Genomic DNA, 18153 nt, shown 5'->3' with positions numbered 1-18153 from the left:
CAAATGCTAGTATTATATAAAACACATGTATTAAATATGAACATTCAAAATACTGAAAGATCAGTAACTGCATTTAGTGGAGAATACGTTGGCCCCAGGGCAATGTGTCCAAAGATTATGCAAGTTGTAGTCCAGCAGCCTCTGGAAGCCTATAGGTTCCTCATTCCTCCTTTCAACTATTGATACTATGGTTCCTATGCAAAGTTTTATACACTAGCTTGAGACTGAATATGTAGCAGGAACCTGTAGCAGCACCTGTCCATATTAAGCATACATTCTCAGTTCTCTCTTAGGAAAGGTAGGTAGCTGAGTTTCCAGGGGATCATAAACTAATTATGCTTTTTTTTTTTGCCCACAGGGTGTCCTCTTCTGTGCAGCATCTTGCCCAGACTTACCATTTGTTTATGCCTTTGGAGGAGAGAAACAAGGATTACGTGTTTGGGACATAAGCACAATTTCTGCAGGTGAGATTGTTGGTTTTATCTGCATTTAGTTCTAGTTAGCATGTTCAATCCAGAAAGCAGTGTTTTGACTAAGCAAACTGCCACAGGAAAATAGGGTATAAAATGTCAGAGAAATGATCAACTTAGCATCCCCTACCATCTATTACCAGACAGCACAGAGATTACGCCAGCTGCTCCCAAGTGTGGTAGAGAATACTCCCAAGGCTTCCTGAATTTCTTTTGTAAATGAGGGAAGGGATTGTCAAAGGTGTACTGCATCTGTGGATGTCATTGCATTATTTCCTGGTTTAAAAGAAGTGTGCAACAAACACATTAAGATGACTTGCAAGGCCAGAATGCATGTAGTAGTACTAACAGAAGTACTTTTCTTCTTTGTGTTACAGTGAATGAAGTGTTTGGAAACCGACAGAGGCTGGTAGTTGCCACATCAAGTTCTGAAGCAAAAAATTCTGCTAGTGGCTGCAGCAGTGATCCAGATGCTGTAATGGAACCGTGATCTGGTATTACATTTTGCACTGTATAATATAAAGTGAATATTGATACCATGACTGTGCCAAAATGATTTATCTACACCTTGGAGGATATTGGGCAAATCTAATCTTACAATCTGTTAATGTAAAAGCTTGAGCTGCCCATATAAGCTTTTCTCTCTAATGAGAAGCGAACAGAAAGGGAAATTACACAAAAAACTGGCCTCAGCACGTGGTTTTCATGCAGTGTATTCATTCTTTAGGAAGTGAAGCTTTTAAAGTATGTATCTAACTTCATCAAGAAGTCCTTAAGTGGTTCTAGGGGGGAGAAAAGATTCCTACATGAGCAGAAAAGGTTTGAGGAAAAGAATGGTAATTAATGCATGCGTTAAAAAGCAGTGTTTTAATTTTTCCATAAGGAAACAGATTTTAAATGAATCTTCATTCCATAAATATATTAGCAGCAGAACTCCCCAAAATACATGGTTATTAGTAACCATACAGGTAAATACCATATGGCACTATATACAGCAAATTGCTGGCTCATGCTAAAACCAAATCTGCATTATAAGCATGCTTTCCTGTATTGATCCCATACTGTATATTAACAGTCTCATCTGCAAATACTAGTTGTCTTAACACATGGGCAATTCATTGGCGTACAATGAATATTGATTTAAGTAAGTTCATATTGAGCCCAAACTAAGTATACATCACTTGGGGTGGGGGAGTAGTCAGGGCACTGTTCTGCTGTGATGGCATACAAATCAAATTTATTAACTGTAAATGAGGGTATCTGCTCTTGTTCCAAGCAGCTGACTAGAATACAGAGGTGTATCTGCCAGTTTTTCTTAAGTCATGCATTGCACTTCAACCAAATCACCAGTAGCAGTTTCCACACTTGAAGTGGATAGGTGATAAGTTTGTTTTTACCCTTCTTGGAAACCTCTGAGTGCATACGCCATTTTCATAAGGGGGTGAGATCTGGTCCTTGTCCAGAAATTCACTGTAGTGTAATAAACATGATTTTAGGAAGTCGAGTCGATTTATATTTTAAGTCCTCCATTTCTTATTTGTGGCAAGAGAGTGCGTCATTTGTCACATACATGTTTGTATTAAGCCTACAGGTATCACTCCTTACAGAGTTTATCAATTCCTCTTCCTCTGAAGAATCATCCTCGTCATCTTCCTGGGCTGAGAGGCTGGAGGTTGGTCCTTTACAGATTTTTAGGTGACGAGTGAGATGATATTTTGTTAAATAAGCCTTGGAGCATTTTTCACAGACATAGTCCCGCTTCCCTTCATGAGAATTTAAGTGTTTCTTTAGATGGTTTGTCCTCAAGAACAGCTTCTCACATTGGGGACATTTAAGCTGGCGTTCTCTAAACAAGGAAGAAAATAAGCATTTGTAATTATGATTGAATATCTATTTTAAAAAAACAACACTTATTGATCTGGTTTCCATGTCACCAGTTGAGCTAAGCTGTGGTTTTAAAGTAGGGCTGGGTGATAGCAGATTTTAAACACAGCAATACACAGTGATAGCGAAACTGCATTGTTCCCAGCACTGGGAACAGGCTGCCCCACCCTGGCTCCTAGCCTGAACTGCCTTCTGCTGCGGGGCAGTTTAATGGAGCCCCCACAGGGCCAGAGTTGGGCTTTAAACTGCTCTGCTGAGGAGCAGTTTAAAGAAGCCAGGGATGAACAAGCTGTATTGGCCTGGTGGTACAGCTCGCTTCTCCCTCTGCCACCAGTGGCATATTTAAATTTCTTCATTAAGAGGCGCCTGGATGCCTGCCCCTCAGCGGAGAAGTCTTAGGATAGCTCCACCTCCAGCCTGCACAAGCAGAGTGGAGGCTTTGTTAGAATTCTCCTCTCGCCCGTGCAAAGGCAGGTCTGTGCGCTTGCCTCAACCACCTCTGCCTTGGCACAGGTGGGCTACCTCTTTCTCCCAGGAGAAGTGGTAGCCCACCTGTGCAAAGGCAGCCTTGTGAACAGAGCCTGAGAGGCTTTGTGCACTTGCCTGCCGTTGCCTGGGAGTAAAGACACAGCACTATTGAACAATCGCACTCCCTCTGTTCTGCGCAGAGGAGAGGTGCGTAAGAGACAACACCGGCATTTCTGTGGAAAATCTGGTGTTCTTTCCCCTGCAAGTTACCTACTGGGTATGTGTGAGCACATGCTGTTTGAGATCCTGCCGTCGCATGAACAGTTTGTCACAGTAATCACACTTGAGGTTTTTCTCCCCGGTATGGATAACCATGTGAGACTCCAGATGGGCCTTCTGAGTAAAGGACTTTTCACAGAGAGCACAGCGATAATTCTTCTGACCTGGAATTGGTTAAACAAAGGCTATAAGACCATTTTACACTTCTCCTTCTACCTAAGTCAGCATCCAGTTTGATTATGTGGGGCATGTTCACATGCCAGGGAGAATGTATCCCTGAGCTCTCCTCAAATTTTACTACCGACAGGACACTGCATCATCCTACACCCAGTGTGATCCATCACAATGCCACACAACGGTCCTTCCCATCATAATATAAGAGTCTGGCTGAAAAATGTCTCAAATCTGGCTAAAGGCTAAAAACAGAGCATTTAGTCAAATACGCATTGAACAGAAATGGTAAACCGGGATAGAAGGATCTACAGAAAAGGCATGCAAGCAGGATAATAAAGCTCATTTCCATATGTTCCTTCTATTCTGTGCAGGGGACTTTAAGCAGGGCTCTGGGGCACAGTATGCAACAGCTGGAACTTTGCATACAATGCTCATTTCTAGTGAAAGAGGCTTGGTAGGAAGGAGGAGACCCTGCAGCCCACAGATGCTGCCAAATACCTTGGACTTTCTGACAAAGGCAAAAAAGAATGCTAATAGAAAATTAACCAAGTCACTCAGAAACAAATTTACAGTTTCTTTCACAGAAATAAAAAACTATATTGAGAGCTCATACTGAGTTTGCCTGTGGAAATTTGTCCACAGCAATACAGTTCATTAACAACCCAGGCAACTCAAGTCTCACGTTATCAACTCCAGAACTTTAAGGTCTTCACTTACCTGTGTGTATTTTGAGGTGTGTACGGAGATTGCTAGGGTCACTAAAGGCTTTGCTACAGAAATCACACTTGTGTGGCTTCATGCCCATGTGCCCCATGAAGTGAACATGAAGCTTAGAAGGTGAGATGAAAGCTTGAGGACACATGGAGCACTTCCACTTTCTCTCCTTACTGTGGCCTGGTCCATGGTTGCTGCTGTGGCCCTGGCTGGGGAAGTGGCTGTGGATGTGACTACTCAGGTGGGCCTTGAATTCTGTGTAGGAAGCACATTCTTTTCCACAGTGACAAGTGTGCACATCAGGATGCTCAGGAACACCTTTAACGCAAAAACAAGATCTCAGAGTTTCAAGCACCACAGCTCTCGTATACTTGCAAGCTTGGCTCTGCTTAAAGGTGACTGGTCTTTATTCAGTGCATTTTGCAGGAACAAAAGACAAGAAAACCATCCTGACTAAAAAGAAGGCACAGAAAAAGTTACAAACTTGTAGCTTTGTGCAAATAAATGGTCAGATAGCGCTGTAAAGCCAATAATGTGCAAATTGGGCATTACAGAGTTTCTGTTCCTTGGTAACTGATGTTGCACAAGCTTCAAAGCTCATAACTGAGCTTCCCAGCCTGCAAAATAACCCAGCTTGGCAAACATTTTGTAAAATACCTAGAATTAGAATTCCACATTCTGGACATGAATAAAATTAACAATATGGAGCTAAATCCATTCAAGCATAGCTCTGATAAGAGGCAAACTGAACACAAGTGGATGCTTTCTAAAGGATACATTGAATTAAGTTCATCAAACTGCTTACCAATCTGTCTGGCATAATCTCGACTATAGTAAAATAGAAGCTCATGCTCTGGAGGGATATCACGTGAGGTGCAGAAGTAAATCTTTCCATCATGAGGATAAGCCACCAGATTTTGTTCTTCCCGATTCCTGTTATATGCAGAGAGGAAACCAATTTAAATGTGACATAGTATTTATTCTATCAATATTTCTGGAATGTTTAACATTCTTAGTACAAGCTAATTCAAAACAGTAACTGACTACTTTTGTAGCTGTCAGAAAAAAAAAAATTCTTCTGAGTGAAGAAGTGGAGCTGTGGACCTTTCTGAAATTCAGCTTTGTAATACTACTCAATTCCATCCAGTGGTCACACAGTGGGTGACTTCCATTCCTGGAGCAGACAGCTTCTTTAGAACAGGGAGGGGAATGTGTCTCCTTTCAGATGTTGTTGGACTCCAACTCCCATCAGCTCTAGGCAGCATGACCAATAGTCATATTATTCCCTTGCAGGATTCAGATGTCACTGTTTTACTTTTAAGCTTTCCCAATGTCCACCTCTTGACTCTGGATCCTATGTCTTTGACACCCTGCATATTTTACTCCCCGTGACTTGCATCCAAACTTACTGCAGCCCATTTCAGGAAAGTTTGCTGTGAATATGCACCAAAACTTTTGATCCTTTTTGCCACGAACAATACAGCCGGAAGCTTAGAAGTGGAGGTTAACTAGTTGTACAGTGGTACCTCTGGTTGCAGACGGAACCCGTTCCGGAGCACTGGTCAGATTCCGAGGTTTCCGCAACTGGAGGGACTACTGCGCATGCGTGCAGTGAAACACTTCTGGGTTTGCCGTTCATGTTACCCAAAGGTAACGTAAGCCGAGGTTTAAGTGGGCCTAAAGAAGGGCAGAGCAATCCTATTGAGGAATGGGTGAAGAATCCATAGCAGAGCTACTGCACTACAGCCTATGCCCTGCTTCCAGCTATGACCAAGGCAGGAGGGGAAGCTGTCTCTGTCCCCTTCCATTTGATCACAGTAGGAGGGTATTAACTAACCCAGCCCCAGAGCTCTCATATTTTTGGGACATGTCAGGGCAACAAAGGGGCTTAGGATCTTGTAATATATAGTTACTGACTCACACCTGTGTGCATGAAAGGTGAACCTGAGCTGAAGTTGCCATTGTGGGTGTGTTAGTATTATTTTTATTATTATGATTTAAACCTTAGCGGGGAACCTATTTCAGTCTGAGGGCTGCATTTCTTTCTGGGGACCTGTGGTAGGTCAAGAGTAGGCAGAGCAGTGAATGTAAAGTTCACCTTTCTACAGTAGGCTAGATTTATATACACACACAAACACACCCCTACCGCTATCCTCCATTTATATAAATGACATGGGAGTTCAAGTATGCAATGTAGTCAAGCAAAATCACTCAAGGGTGAGAAGCAAGGCAAGTCGGGGATGTAGCTGGGGACAGTCCCAGGGACTAGACAGCAAGGCTTTGAGGGCCACATTTGGTCCCTAAGCCTAAAAGTTACATTGCTCTAAGTGCCCCGAATTCAGATAGTGTCTCAGAAGAACATGTGTCTCAAAAGCCAGAACAGCATTTTCAGTTGGGTCGAGAAATCATCTGATAACCAGTGTAGTTCTATGAGAACACGTATGGTTGGAACAAGTTTTTTTGAATTACACTTTTGAGTCCAAAATATTGGACTAAAGCAGGCATAGGCAAACTCGGCCCTCCAGATGTTTTCAGACTATAATTCCCATCATCCCTGACCACTGGTCCTGTTAGCTAGGGATGGTGGGAGTTGTAGTCCTAAAACATCTGGAGGGCCAGGTTTGCCTATGCCTGGACTAAAGAGTGCTATTTCAAGTAAAAATGGGGGCAGAGAAAAGAGAGATAGAATAATAAGGTTCTGATGCAATACATGGAGGAATGCATATCATACCAGTATGACTGTTCCACTAAGGTACCCAACCCTGTCTAAAGTGTATCGTTTTCTCACCTGGCTTTCCGCACAAACATCATCCAGTTACATTCATTTTCATCAGTTGTGATGATATAGAACTCCAGGACATTGTTGTGGTACATCTGATGAGAGAAAAGTAAGACAGACGTGCCAGTTGAAATGTTTGGAAAATCTCTCCACAGAAACTGTCGCTGCAACAGCATGGAGGAAATATTACAGCCAGGACTTTCCTGCAGCAAATTTCTTAAGTGCTGGAAACAGTCTAAAAAGATGGGGTAAACTAAGCATGAAGACATCATCCTATGGACCATCCTTTATTAGAAAATAGCTTCATTTCTAGAAGCATATTCTCCCTCCCACTCAGATTTCCAAGACGCCATGATCTGAATCTTTGTAGGGCACTATGTGCTAGAGCTCCCTGACAGGGCTTCAGTTCACAAGGATGAAAGGAAAGAAGAACGAGGCAGCTATAAAGCCCATGATGGTAAACTCAATTTTGCCTGCTGTGCAGACAAGCCTTAAACAGGTGTAGGGAACCTTTGGCTCTCCAGATGTTGCTGTACTAGAATTCCCTAGTCATTGGCCATGCTTGCTGGGACTGATGGGAGTTGTAGTTCAGCAACATTCGGAGAGCCAAAAGCTCCACACACTTTTCTTAAGAGAACGTTATATTTCTTAAGAGAAGCATTATAGCTGGGGAAAAGGAAGGGCAAGTCTCTCAAGCACTTTTTCAAATCTGAAAATGGAGTATTATACATACAGATACCACTTAATTCAGGATAACCTGCCACTTTTCTCACCATTCCCAATGTCATGTTGCCATTTTTTTTGCATGTGCGCAAAAGAAGACAAGGCAAACCCAAGTTGTCTTTTTTGCACAAGGTTCAATAATGAAGAGGAGGACATGACAACACAAACTGACCTTCCAAATGTGATTGGCAGCTTTGTCTGTCCAATCTGCTACTTCCATGGAGTGGCTCTGCTGCCCAATGAGGGGTCCAAAGCAAGTGCGTACAGGAATAGTTTCTCTAGCCAACACACCTGCCAACAGGTTTAAAAACAACAATCCACTGATTACACCTAACAAATTCCAACACCACCACTGCAAAGATGTAATGTTGTATAGCACTCAGAAGACTACTGCTAAGCATCAGCCCATGAAAGCATCTACAAAATGAGATAGTCACAGGAACAACTACTATCACATAACACTCTTGGGAGTACGCTCAACTGTTAATCACTGCATCAATCTATTTTTCTTCTAATATCAAATCATTTACTTTCAGTCGAGTTGTGAAAGTGAGGTCCTGACCTCCTGCGCTCATTTAAGTTTTCAAGGCACTTCCTGCAAAAATAGAAAATTTTTATTTCAGAAACTGCAGAAGCAGCTAGGAATATAGCAAGCATCTTAGGTTGCCAATTCTTTGCACATTTAGAATAACTAGGTTCTCCATATTCTCCCCAGTTACTCCACTAAACATCTCTGTCCAGGCTGTTAATTCTCACTCCAAGAGAGTGATGCCTTAAGGCAGAGGGCTTTCAACAAAGGGGTTCCAAATGTACTGCTGTAGGAGAGAGAGGTCATACTATCAGTTCAAGAAGACAAACCCACCAGACCTGGATGGTGTGGCACATAAATTGAATGTAAGCTCTTAGAAGATACTCCAGGATCTCCTGAAAGCCATAAGAGACATACAATGGTTCTGTAACAGGTTAGTCATTGCAGAAAGTGTCTCCTGAAGATATAAAGTCTGAAAGTCATTGGCCTGAAGGCTTTCAAGCCCTTTATGAACATTGCAGCAACAATGTCATGGCAGTTTTAGACTCAAGCATCACTCCTCCCACTGACTTATCTTTGAGTTTAATTAAACCCTTGCAAAACAGAGAAGATTAGGCCAAATAAAAGTTGCTACTTTACTGGAGCTGCGTTTTCAAAAGCACAAGTAACTATAATGTCACAGGGCTTAAATGAAACATTTAAAGACATGGATACAAATACAACCAATAAGTTTCTATGAATGCCCAGGCCTAATTCCACTAACTGACTGAGTCAGAGTTTCATTGCCAAAGTTTATCTAGTGGCCATACCCAAGGAGGAAGATCCAAGACATGTTGATAACTGACAATACTGCCCACCTGAAGAGAAAAGGTGACAATCTCTATTAGTGTAAACTAATGTACCTTTGCAGACATAAAAAATACGCTACAGAGAATACTACCTATTAAGAATCTTGCATTGAGTGGGAGTGAAATTACTTGCTGCTAGACTCTTGATCTTCTAATTATCAACCCCTGCCTCCAGATCAACTACCTTCCTTAAGGAGCTGTGAGGCACTAAAATTTCATAGGGCTATATAACAGTTGCTGCAGCTAGGTTAACTGTTCTACATAAGAAAACGCAAACATGGTGGGGAAGCAGATGTTGTTAGGACCCCAACTCCCATCAGCCCCAGCCAGCATGGTTAAGAGTCACAGTTGATGGTAATCCAGCAACATCTCAAGGGCCAGTGTAGCCACCCCTGATCTAGGCAACAAGTCTCAACAATGTTATTGCTTTCCTCATTAATTACTTAATAAAGAGAACTGGCACAATATAAAAATACCTCCCACCATTCTCTGACCACAAAACAGATATTCTTGTCTTGTACACCCATTTACAAATGAACTGCCCAGACCCAATTTCTTCCCAAATGCCACCTTTTAATTATCTTGTTTTCCACTATTACCATATGAGGTTTTATTCACTTGGGATTTCCTTTTCTCTCCCCAATCAACCGTACCCCACCACATAAAAATCTAGTTAACGGTATCCTTACCAACTTCGGCTCCCATGAGAGACTGGCGGATGACAAGCTGTTTCGGGAGAGAAAGCCTGGCTCGGCTCTCGATTGGGGTGTCTGAAACAAAGGTCACAGGCCCGTGATCTGGACAATCAGATGGGTAGGCCTTGTCACAGAGTGTGCACCCTGCAGTTGAGGGAGGACACAGAACATTGGGGATATTGTTACTGTAGCAAGTCAGGCAAGATGAGGGTGTCACAAATACAAAAAGTCAAGTTACAAATAGTTAACGCAAAGAGCCTGCAGTCTTCTTTTTCTAATCCTGCACATTTGTAAATACAGTAATGACTTGGCCAGCTCTTTGTGGAAATTAAAAATTGCCTTTAAGTGACCAGGGCAGAAAATATTGCAGAAGTTGGGTTTGCTCCATTTTTAATTTATTTATTTGAGGGAGGAAATACACATCATTAACATACTGTAGGTCTGCATGGACAAGACCAATTTACACTAAATTAAAATGTGATGGAAAGACAGGTTCTTTATTCTCAGTAGCAGGGGGAGGTGAATTATTCCTATGTGCAGCAGGGATGGGGAAACACATGGAAGGGTGCTTACAAATAGACATAGTTTTAGTTAGAGGAAAGCCTGTTGTGGGAACATAGCCACTTAATAGTCAAGACACACAAACTTGATCAAGTTTTTCTTCCAGTTTCTAGCCCAACAGCATTAACTGGCAAAAGGGTCCACCAAACAGGAAACCACCTTGTACCTTTCTTTGGGCAGAGCAGATTTTCAAGGGACCTACTTCTATTGTCTTCTATTCTGTTTCGATTTTAACTTTGCAAGATAATATTGCAACCTGCCCTGGGCCTTTATGGTGAAGTGTGGCTAAGAATGTCTCCAAATAAATATAAATAAGTGCTAAAAAGGGAAACAGGGCTGGTGTTCTTTTTTTAATAATGAAGATAACAAAACACCAAACAAACATGTAAGCAGGGAAAACACTTGGGACAATTAGAAAGCGGGGGGAGGGGCAAAGAACAATTGAGCTGCATTCACTTTAGAGCCTGTATGTATAGATGTGAGGGAATGAGCAGTGACAGTGGAACAACCCACACCCACTCCTGTGTCTAGGTATGTCTGTATGCACTATGAGCTGAAAAAACTTGTTTTTTTTGTAATCTGGAAGGGAGAAATCAACTGGGCTGACAAAAAAGGAAAAAATGCACACCAAAGTGTTGGTTTCTTTAAATGACAGTTCTGTACAATGTAAGATTTAGCCCAGTTTTCCCCAACTTCTGTTAGATTTCTTTTATGGTTCAGCTGGACTCTGCCACCAGAAGTAAATACGTTTACTGCAAGAAACGTTCTACCTTGCAATGCAAAAAAATACCTAGAGACTGAGGCAAGCATACACTGACAAGCACTCACATATGGTAAACAAGGTAGCCATGTTCTCCTTGTTTGAATTGGAATCCTCCATCTGCAGCGATGACGGCACAAAGGAAAGGTTGTCCGGGGAGACATCCACATGAGTTTGTCCCATGGCTACTTCCTGGCTTATGGAAGTCACAGGCTCCAAACTGAGACCCACTTCATGTAAGGAGACAGATTCCAGGGATGTGAGGTTGTGTGAGGTAGAAAGTGCCACACTCACAGAATTGCTGCTCATGGCCACCGCATGAATGGAGTCGCCAAGCGTCCTGTCAGATAGACCACTGACACGGCCTGCAATGTGGTCAGGCTCCATAACAACAGGAAGCTCCAAGCTGCTACCATGAATAGGGAGGACGCCATTATGACCTACAGTGTCCGTGGCTAAGCTGCTACCCACAGCATCCACAGCTAGAGGCTCATGACTATGGCTTCCATTTGCAATCTGTGAATGATCCCCAGCCACATCACCCATTGTAAGTTCCTCAGCCATCCTGTCAGTAGAGATTGGGCTGGTAACCCTCGAAACACTTTCCATGGAGATTGTGGTATCCAGAGCTACCTCATGGCTGTCGCTGGGATGCAAGCTTTGGGTGCTGTGTGTGTTCACTGAGCGGGAATCCATGGAGACAATGCCTGGTTCGAGACCCACCGTTCCATTGGGCTGGTAGGGATCTAGGCCTGAAGGGTTGTTGGAGACAGATAAAGCTGGATTACTATCAACATTTATATTGTTGGGGTGGATGTACTGAGGTGGAGGTCTGTCAGCTAAATAAGATAAAAGACCTGAAGAAGGGGAGAAAAGAAAAAGAGAGGGGAGAAAAAGAGAAGAGATAGTGAGAAGAGGATCAGTGTGCAATAAAAAGTCAAGTTTCAAGTGGCTGAACCTAACAGCAATCTATATGTACAAATAAAAATCCAACAGTTCTAAATCTCTAATAGCCAACATGGTGAATTCCAGATGTTTTGGACTTCAAACCCATCATCCCTGATCACTTGGCAGCGTCTACTGGGGCCCAATGGGAGTGTAGTCGAAACATGTGGAGGGCGCCATGTTGTCTACTCCTGTTCTAGAGGCTGTTGCTCTTTGAAGCCACCCTGAACTCCTTTGGGATGAAGGGCAATATATAAATTTAATAAATAAAAACCCCAAATCATGAAAAAGTTAAGACTCACAAACAGCAATTCTATGAAGTTCCAAGATTTCTCAAGCCATGAGAAAAAGAAAGCAAGACATATGACTACAATTCCATGAAAAGCCTGCTTCTGTAAATGACTAATGGTTAAACGTTTTTTTAAAAAATGGGAGAGACTTACTTAACTTACCAAGTTTTTAACCCTGAAATATATATCCTGCCATCTAACCCACAGGGGCTTTCAGGGCCAACATTATTACTCATTCCCCCTGCAAGAGGTTCTCCCATAAACCTTCCTGCTGAATAAAGACTTCAATCTCAACACATGTCTCCATCCAGCCGCAGTACTCACCAGGTAGAATGTGTCTGAAGTAGCTGCTCTCCAGGTGAGGGTATGGCGGTGGAGGTAGGGTATAGTTTCTCTCTGGTATTCCACACATCACTCCCCGATCCCCAATGCCCATTGGAAGCATCAGGGACAAAGCAGAAGGTAAGGAGGGCCCCAAATTTGGAATTGCAACTGGTAATCCTAGCAGAAACAAAATGCAAATTAAAATGCAATTATACTGCCAATAAATTAAGAAGAAGCATTGGGGGGGGGGTTTAAAATGAGGAGGATCATTGAAAGTATTGGTTTCTAACCACAATGGGGGAAATGCTGTTCTTGGGAGAACTCTGCACTGTGGGTGGTCATTGTATTTTTGGTAACATTTCAAAAATGCTCATATACCGGTAACTGAAAGTATGTGGAATTGCCACCAGGATCCCCAGATGCCAAGCTTTGGTGGCAGGAGCACCATAATATGAGACAAAGGACCAAAGTAAGAGCAATTTCCGTTGAATAGAGGAATGCAGGCCTCCAACCTTTCCTAGGCCTGGTCAGCTACACACCTTCCCCTAGTCTAAACAGCACAAAGATATACATAACACAAAAAAGAGGTGCCCCCCCCTTAGCTTGCTATGTTACCTGGTGCTGGTATGGCATTGTGTGTTGGTGAGGAAGCCAACCCTAAGTGGCTTCCCGAGACAGTCAGGGCATTGCTCACAGAGGAAGCCGTCAGCTGCTCCATCCCTACAGGGTTCAGGCTCATTTCATTCATCCTAGACAAAAGAAAACGTGTAACGTATGCAGATAAAATTCCAGCCAAGCACGTTTTCAGACCTGCTCCTTATCTTGCCCAAAGTTTTCCACTTAATATACATACATTCACTGATGCAAACAGTACACTACATAGTTATGCAACAATGTGTTATGTTCTCAAGGGGCTTACAAACCATTCCCAACACAGATTAGATCAGAGATGAGGAACTGTTGGGTGCCCCCAGATGCTGTTGGGTGCTGGCATGTGTCCAGTGATCATGGATGATGATAACTCAAATCACACAGCAACTGGTTCCTATCCCTGGATAAGGTCAAGCCTCAGCATGTCATTTATTGATTGTGTTCTTCAATGGTAAAAGATTCCGAATTATTAATATTTTGATTTCTTCTCTAGACCTTTACAATATGTGTTTTTGCACATTTTGACAGGATAAATCAAGGGACATATATCAAGTCTACAGAAAAAAACATATTTATGCAAAAGATTTCTGCGTACAGCAAAATGCAACTCAAAAACTTAAGAGAAGCCTTGCTAGATCAGACCAAAGATTAATCTAGTCCAACATATTTTCCATGGTGGTCATCCACATGCCTATGAGCTCACAAGTTCAATTATTGTGATTTATTTAAAAGAATTTTCAGCCATCTAAAATCATCTCGGGTTACATACGCTTCAGGTTACAGACTCCGCTAACCCAGAAATAATATCTCAGGTTAAGAACTTTGCTTTAGGACGAGAACAGAAATCGAGCGGTGGCAGCGGGAGGCCCCATTAGCTAAAGTGGTGCTTCAGGTTAAGAACAGTTTCAGCTTAAGAACGGACCTCCGGAACGAATTAAGTACTTAATCTGAGGTACCACTGTATTGGCAGCATACAATTGCCATTGGATGTACGGGGGGTTTTGCATAATCAATGTTGTATGTGTAGCAGGACCTAGAAATCACATTTAATATTGGGTGCCTGTCCAGTGATGTCCTCCTGTGGGCAGAAGGCATTTTGATCCAATGAAGCAGAATGGGAAAGGAGGCCATCTTCACCAATTCACCCTCCTCCCCTCCAGCTTCTTGCTGCTCCAAGATTTTCTCAATCCTCTGGACCAGATTCCGTTTTTTTCTGTGCACACCATTTTTGCATCACAAAAAAGCCAAGCGTGTATGTTAAATAAGCGCAAGTTGCAAGTTATCTGTATCTGCATGGACAGCTTTTTGCTACATGTTAGAAAGTGCAACAATTCTATCACAATGATAGAATAGTAGGGGAGTTAGCTTAACAAGGTGTAGATACTGATTAAGAAATATTGCAAGCTAAATTAATAACACTAGCAGTATCGTCCTGTTGTATTTACACAGAAGTCCTTGTGGGTTCATTTGGGACCTTTGCCTAGTTAAGTGTGCTTAGGTCTGTGGCATTTATTTGGAATATTTATGAACTGCTTAATATTACAAAATACCATAGTGGTGTACAATAATAAAACAATAAAAACGTAACAAGTAAGAACAGTTATAAAAAGAAATTAGATACTACCCACAATTCAACTCCACCTCCTGGGAAAGCCAGTAAAAATTAAGTTTATAGCATTTGAAAAGTATGTAGCCCAGGTGTATAACACACATAATGGCCCAATATTCTTTTACAGTGGTACCTCGGGTTAAGAACTTAATTTGTTCTGGAGGTCCGTTCTTAACCTGAAACTGTTCTTAACCTGAGGTACCACTTTAGCTTATTGGGGCTCCCACTGCCACCACACCGCTGGGCGATTTCTGTTCTCATCCTGAAGCAAAGTTCTTAGCCCAAGGTACTATTTCTGGGTTAGCGGAGTCTGTAATCTAAAGCGTCTGTAACCTGAGGTACCGCTGTACAGGTTTTGAAGAAATGAAGCATATGAGAAGTTTACTGTTCAACAAACAAAAGTAACTGTGCAGCGCTAAAAGGAAAAGACATCTTGACTTTTTCTCCTTTTCATCCTTTATTACCTGAACACATCAGAAACAGGTAGGTAGCCGTGTTGGTTTGCTGTAGTCGAAACAAAACAAAAAAAAAATCCTTCCAGTAGCACCTTAGAGACCAACTAAGTTTGTTATTGGTATGAGCTTACGTGTGCATGCACATTTCTTCAGTATCTGAAGTATCTGAAAAAGTGTACATGCACAAGAAAGCTCATACCAATAACAAACTTAGTTGGTCTCTAAGGTGCTACTGGAAGGAATTTGTTTGTTTCAACATCAGAAACAATGTTCTATCAATTGTTAACACAAAGTGAGTTTACAAGACAAAACGATTACAAAATTGGCCCTCATTTTAAGCTGATTAATCAGCTAATTAAAGTTTCCAACTTTAATTATTACCTAACTAGACATACACACTTTATTATTTTCCTTCTTCCATCTCTTTGCTCATGTAACTGAATATTTAACTCTGTTACAAATGCTCAGTCACTCAAGACATTACACAGAGAAGCACTCTAGTTGCTTAGAAAGCTGAGGTAATTTTAATCTGTTTTAGTATTTTAACTTCTCTGTGTTTAAAAGTATGGTTGTAATTTTTTCTCAGTGTTATTGTCTTGTAAACTGTTTTGTGGTTTTTTTAGAAGCAACTGGTGTATAAGTTTTAAGAAATGATTATTTAAAAAGAGAACAGAAGCAAGGAACCCCCTCAAGACAAATATTTACCTTTCCTTTGAATGCTGTCAGACAATTCTGACAAATAATTAAATACTTCTTACTGTTTCCTACACAGTTTTCTCCAGTTTGCTGTAAAACTCCCTGCATCTGCATAATCTCTGTAATAATCTTGAAAAGAAAACAATGCTCTGCACTTGCCTTCACAAAAACATGAAGATGTATCACATCCATCCACAGCTCTTCAAAACTGCTGATATGGACAAGGATCAATGACTTTTAACAGTATCTACAAAGTATCCACTTTTTTGTGTCCTTAAGGTCATAGTTTGCATCACCAACATACTGTATGTCTTTAATGAACTTTTTGTTTCCAGTGTTGAACTGTTTCTTGTGAAAGTTGTAAACTGCTCTAAGCAATGCTTTTTTCAGGGGGTACTCAAGGGTACACAGTACCCTTTTTGTTGTTAAAAAAACTGTGGCACTTAATGTAACAACTTCATGGTGAGTACCGGCACCTATTTTCTAGGGGGGAAAACACTGGCTCTAAGCAATATAAGGCAAAAAAATGCAAAAATAAATGCCTTTAGACAGTTATTTTTTTTCAGCCAGAACTCGCCAGAATTCAGTTCTGGCACCTCTCAGGTGGGTGCCATTGCTATTCCAAAAAAAGAATTATTTTTTCCTGTACATTACGGGTGACGTTCTTTGCCTCCACCACCCTTAAAATGAATGGTGAATTATGTAAAAGTGACATAAAAGTGCTTGAAGTGCATGGCATGGGTGCAACCTAATTTGTAAACTCCCTGTGTAGGGACCAAAGCAGCAAGTCCATCAATCAGGCAACTTAACTACAACTTTAACAGCAAATATGAGAAGCAGACTGCACTTCCAAAAGGGATTGTGAAACCTGAGGTGGGGTGAACACTCTGTGGGAAGGCACTGTTACAGCTGAAAGGCATAACATCTTTAGTGTGTTGTGTGATTTAGCATGTTGTGCATGCTGAGACCCAGCTATGCATACCTCTTGATACAGACTAAGGAGAGTGCTAGAAATTACAGTGATTAAAAAGCCAACAGGCAAAATTGAATGACTGTACTGCCAGTTTCTGCTTTTCAAACCACAAATTCTTTTAATTATTCTCACACCTCGTCTCTCAACATAGTGCTGCAATATTACAGCAATGAAAAAGAGCATCAGTTATCACCTTTTGTTTGGCATTCCAATAAAGTTAAGCATATTTCTACTCTACACTAAACCCATCAGTATCACATATACGTTACACCATGTTATCGTATATGATCCTGGCAACTCCCAGTGTTTAATGGACCATCCTCTCCCGTTGCGAAGCGGTTTAATAAATACATAGCTGCCTTAAACCAAGTCACTTCTAGTTCACTATGTGTTTCAGGCAGAAATCTTCTCCAACACCTGAAAACGCCAGGGATTGAGAACCTGGAAGCATCTGCGTGCAAAGCAGACTCTGAGCTTCAATGCCTGCCTTCGACCCTTCCTAAGACTTAGCATGCTAAAAATCCTGGCTCCTACTGCGACTATCCCGTGAAATCTCCATCTCTGGAGCGCTTTCCCTTCTTGGACACAAATGCCTGCTGCAAAACCGCCGTTTGCTCCGCAGCCTGAGGGATTATCCGTCTAGCGGCACTCTGGACGCGCCCAGAGGCACCCCACTCCACATACCCCAAGGCTCAACTTCGGGGGCTGGAAACGAGGCTCGGCAACCGGCGCAAACTCGGCCCCGACACACACAAATGCATCTGTGAGCCCTCTCACCTGTGATGCATTTACCTGGCGAGGCCAGTGGGGCTGAGGGGGACCCGGCGGCGGCGGCGGCAGCGGCAGCAGCGGCCTCCTCCGCCGCCTCCTCATCTGGCCTCCCCGCTCAGCCGCCGCCCTTCTCGGCCCCAGGCAGGCGAGCAAGCGAGCAGGCATCGACCTAAGGCAGCAGCAACAGCCGCCGCGGCCACGGCCGCCTCCCGCCCCACCTCAGCGCAGGCCCCGGCCTCGGCCAGGGGAGCCTCATGGGAGGAGGCGCGGCGAGGCGAACGCAGCGCGCCAGCAAAAGGAACAGCGCCCCCTTCCGGAAGGGGAGGTGGCGCAGCTCCACAGAACAGCCGCTCCCTGAGGGGACGAGGCTCGCGAGAGGGGGGGGAGAGAGAGAGCGCGCGCTGGCAAAAGCCGGGGAGGGGAGGGAGGGGGAGCCGTGCTCAGAACGGCGATGGCTTCCGCTCCGTTCCGCGTCCAGGAAGCGACCCCTCCCCCCTCTCCTCAGCCCGCGCGCCGCCGCTCTTCTCTAGATTGGCCTGTTCGCCCTTCGCTGCA

The 18153-nt window shown here is 42.9% G+C and overlaps 2 protein-coding genes and 1 long non-coding RNA gene across 10 annotated transcripts in view; 2 read left to right on the top strand and 1 right to left on the bottom strand.

Moving 5' to 3' along the window:
- Positions 1-2092, top strand: part of PWP1 (PWP1 homolog, endonuclein) — a 17202-nt gene extending 15110 nt beyond the window's left edge. For 2 of the 3 annotated variants that reach the window (XM_081928335.1, XM_081928337.1), the window contains exons 14-15: positions 359-464; positions 848-1969. In XM_081928335.1, coding sequence (XP_081784461.1) covers positions 359-464; positions 848-960 — 219 coding nt within the window. In that variant the 3' untranslated portion in view covers positions 961-1969. Of the gene's footprint in view, positions 1-358; positions 465-847; positions 1970-2054 lie in introns of those variants that run through there. The other variant, XM_081928336.1, reaches the window with a different exon arrangement.
- On the bottom strand, positions 1319-18153 carry PRDM4 (PR/SET domain 4). Of its 6 annotated transcripts, none has more exons than XM_081928219.1 (12): positions 18135-18153; positions 13059-13192; positions 12444-12620; positions 10953-11741; positions 9558-9707; positions 8830-8877; positions 7664-7782; positions 6778-6863; positions 4795-4922; positions 3993-4307; positions 3097-3265; positions 1319-2316 (listed from the first exon to the last, which is right to left on the bottom strand). In XM_081928219.1, exons 2-12 carry the CDS (start codon positions 13189-13191, stop codon positions 2004-2006), a joined length of 2427 nt encoding a protein of 808 aa, XP_081784345.1. In that variant the 5' UTR covers position 13192; positions 18135-18153; the 3' UTR covers positions 1319-2003. The 6 variants fall into 6 exon arrangements, with proteins under 6 accessions (XP_081784345.1, XP_081784342.1, XP_081784347.1 ...); XM_081928216.1 differs by lacking the exon at positions 18135-18153 and adding an exon at positions 17605-17855; XM_081928221.1 differs by lacking the exon at positions 18135-18153 and adding an exon at positions 17605-17855 and having other exon boundaries at positions 10953-11636.
- Positions 3348-3633, top strand: LOC309379372. Its single transcript, XR_014172458.1, has 2 exons — positions 3348-3482; positions 3528-3633. It is a non-coding gene; the product is annotated as an uncharacterized lncRNA (long non-coding RNA).

The sequence above is a fragment of the Podarcis melisellensis genome, assembly GCF_964234715.1.
Source record: "Podarcis melisellensis genome assembly, chromosome: 10".
In the NCBI taxonomy this organism is placed as follows: domain Eukaryota; kingdom Metazoa; phylum Chordata; class Lepidosauria; order Squamata; family Lacertidae; genus Podarcis; species Podarcis melisellensis.
Note: the sequence above shows the minus strand (reverse complement) of the source record. Positions and strands in the feature narration are given on the sequence as shown.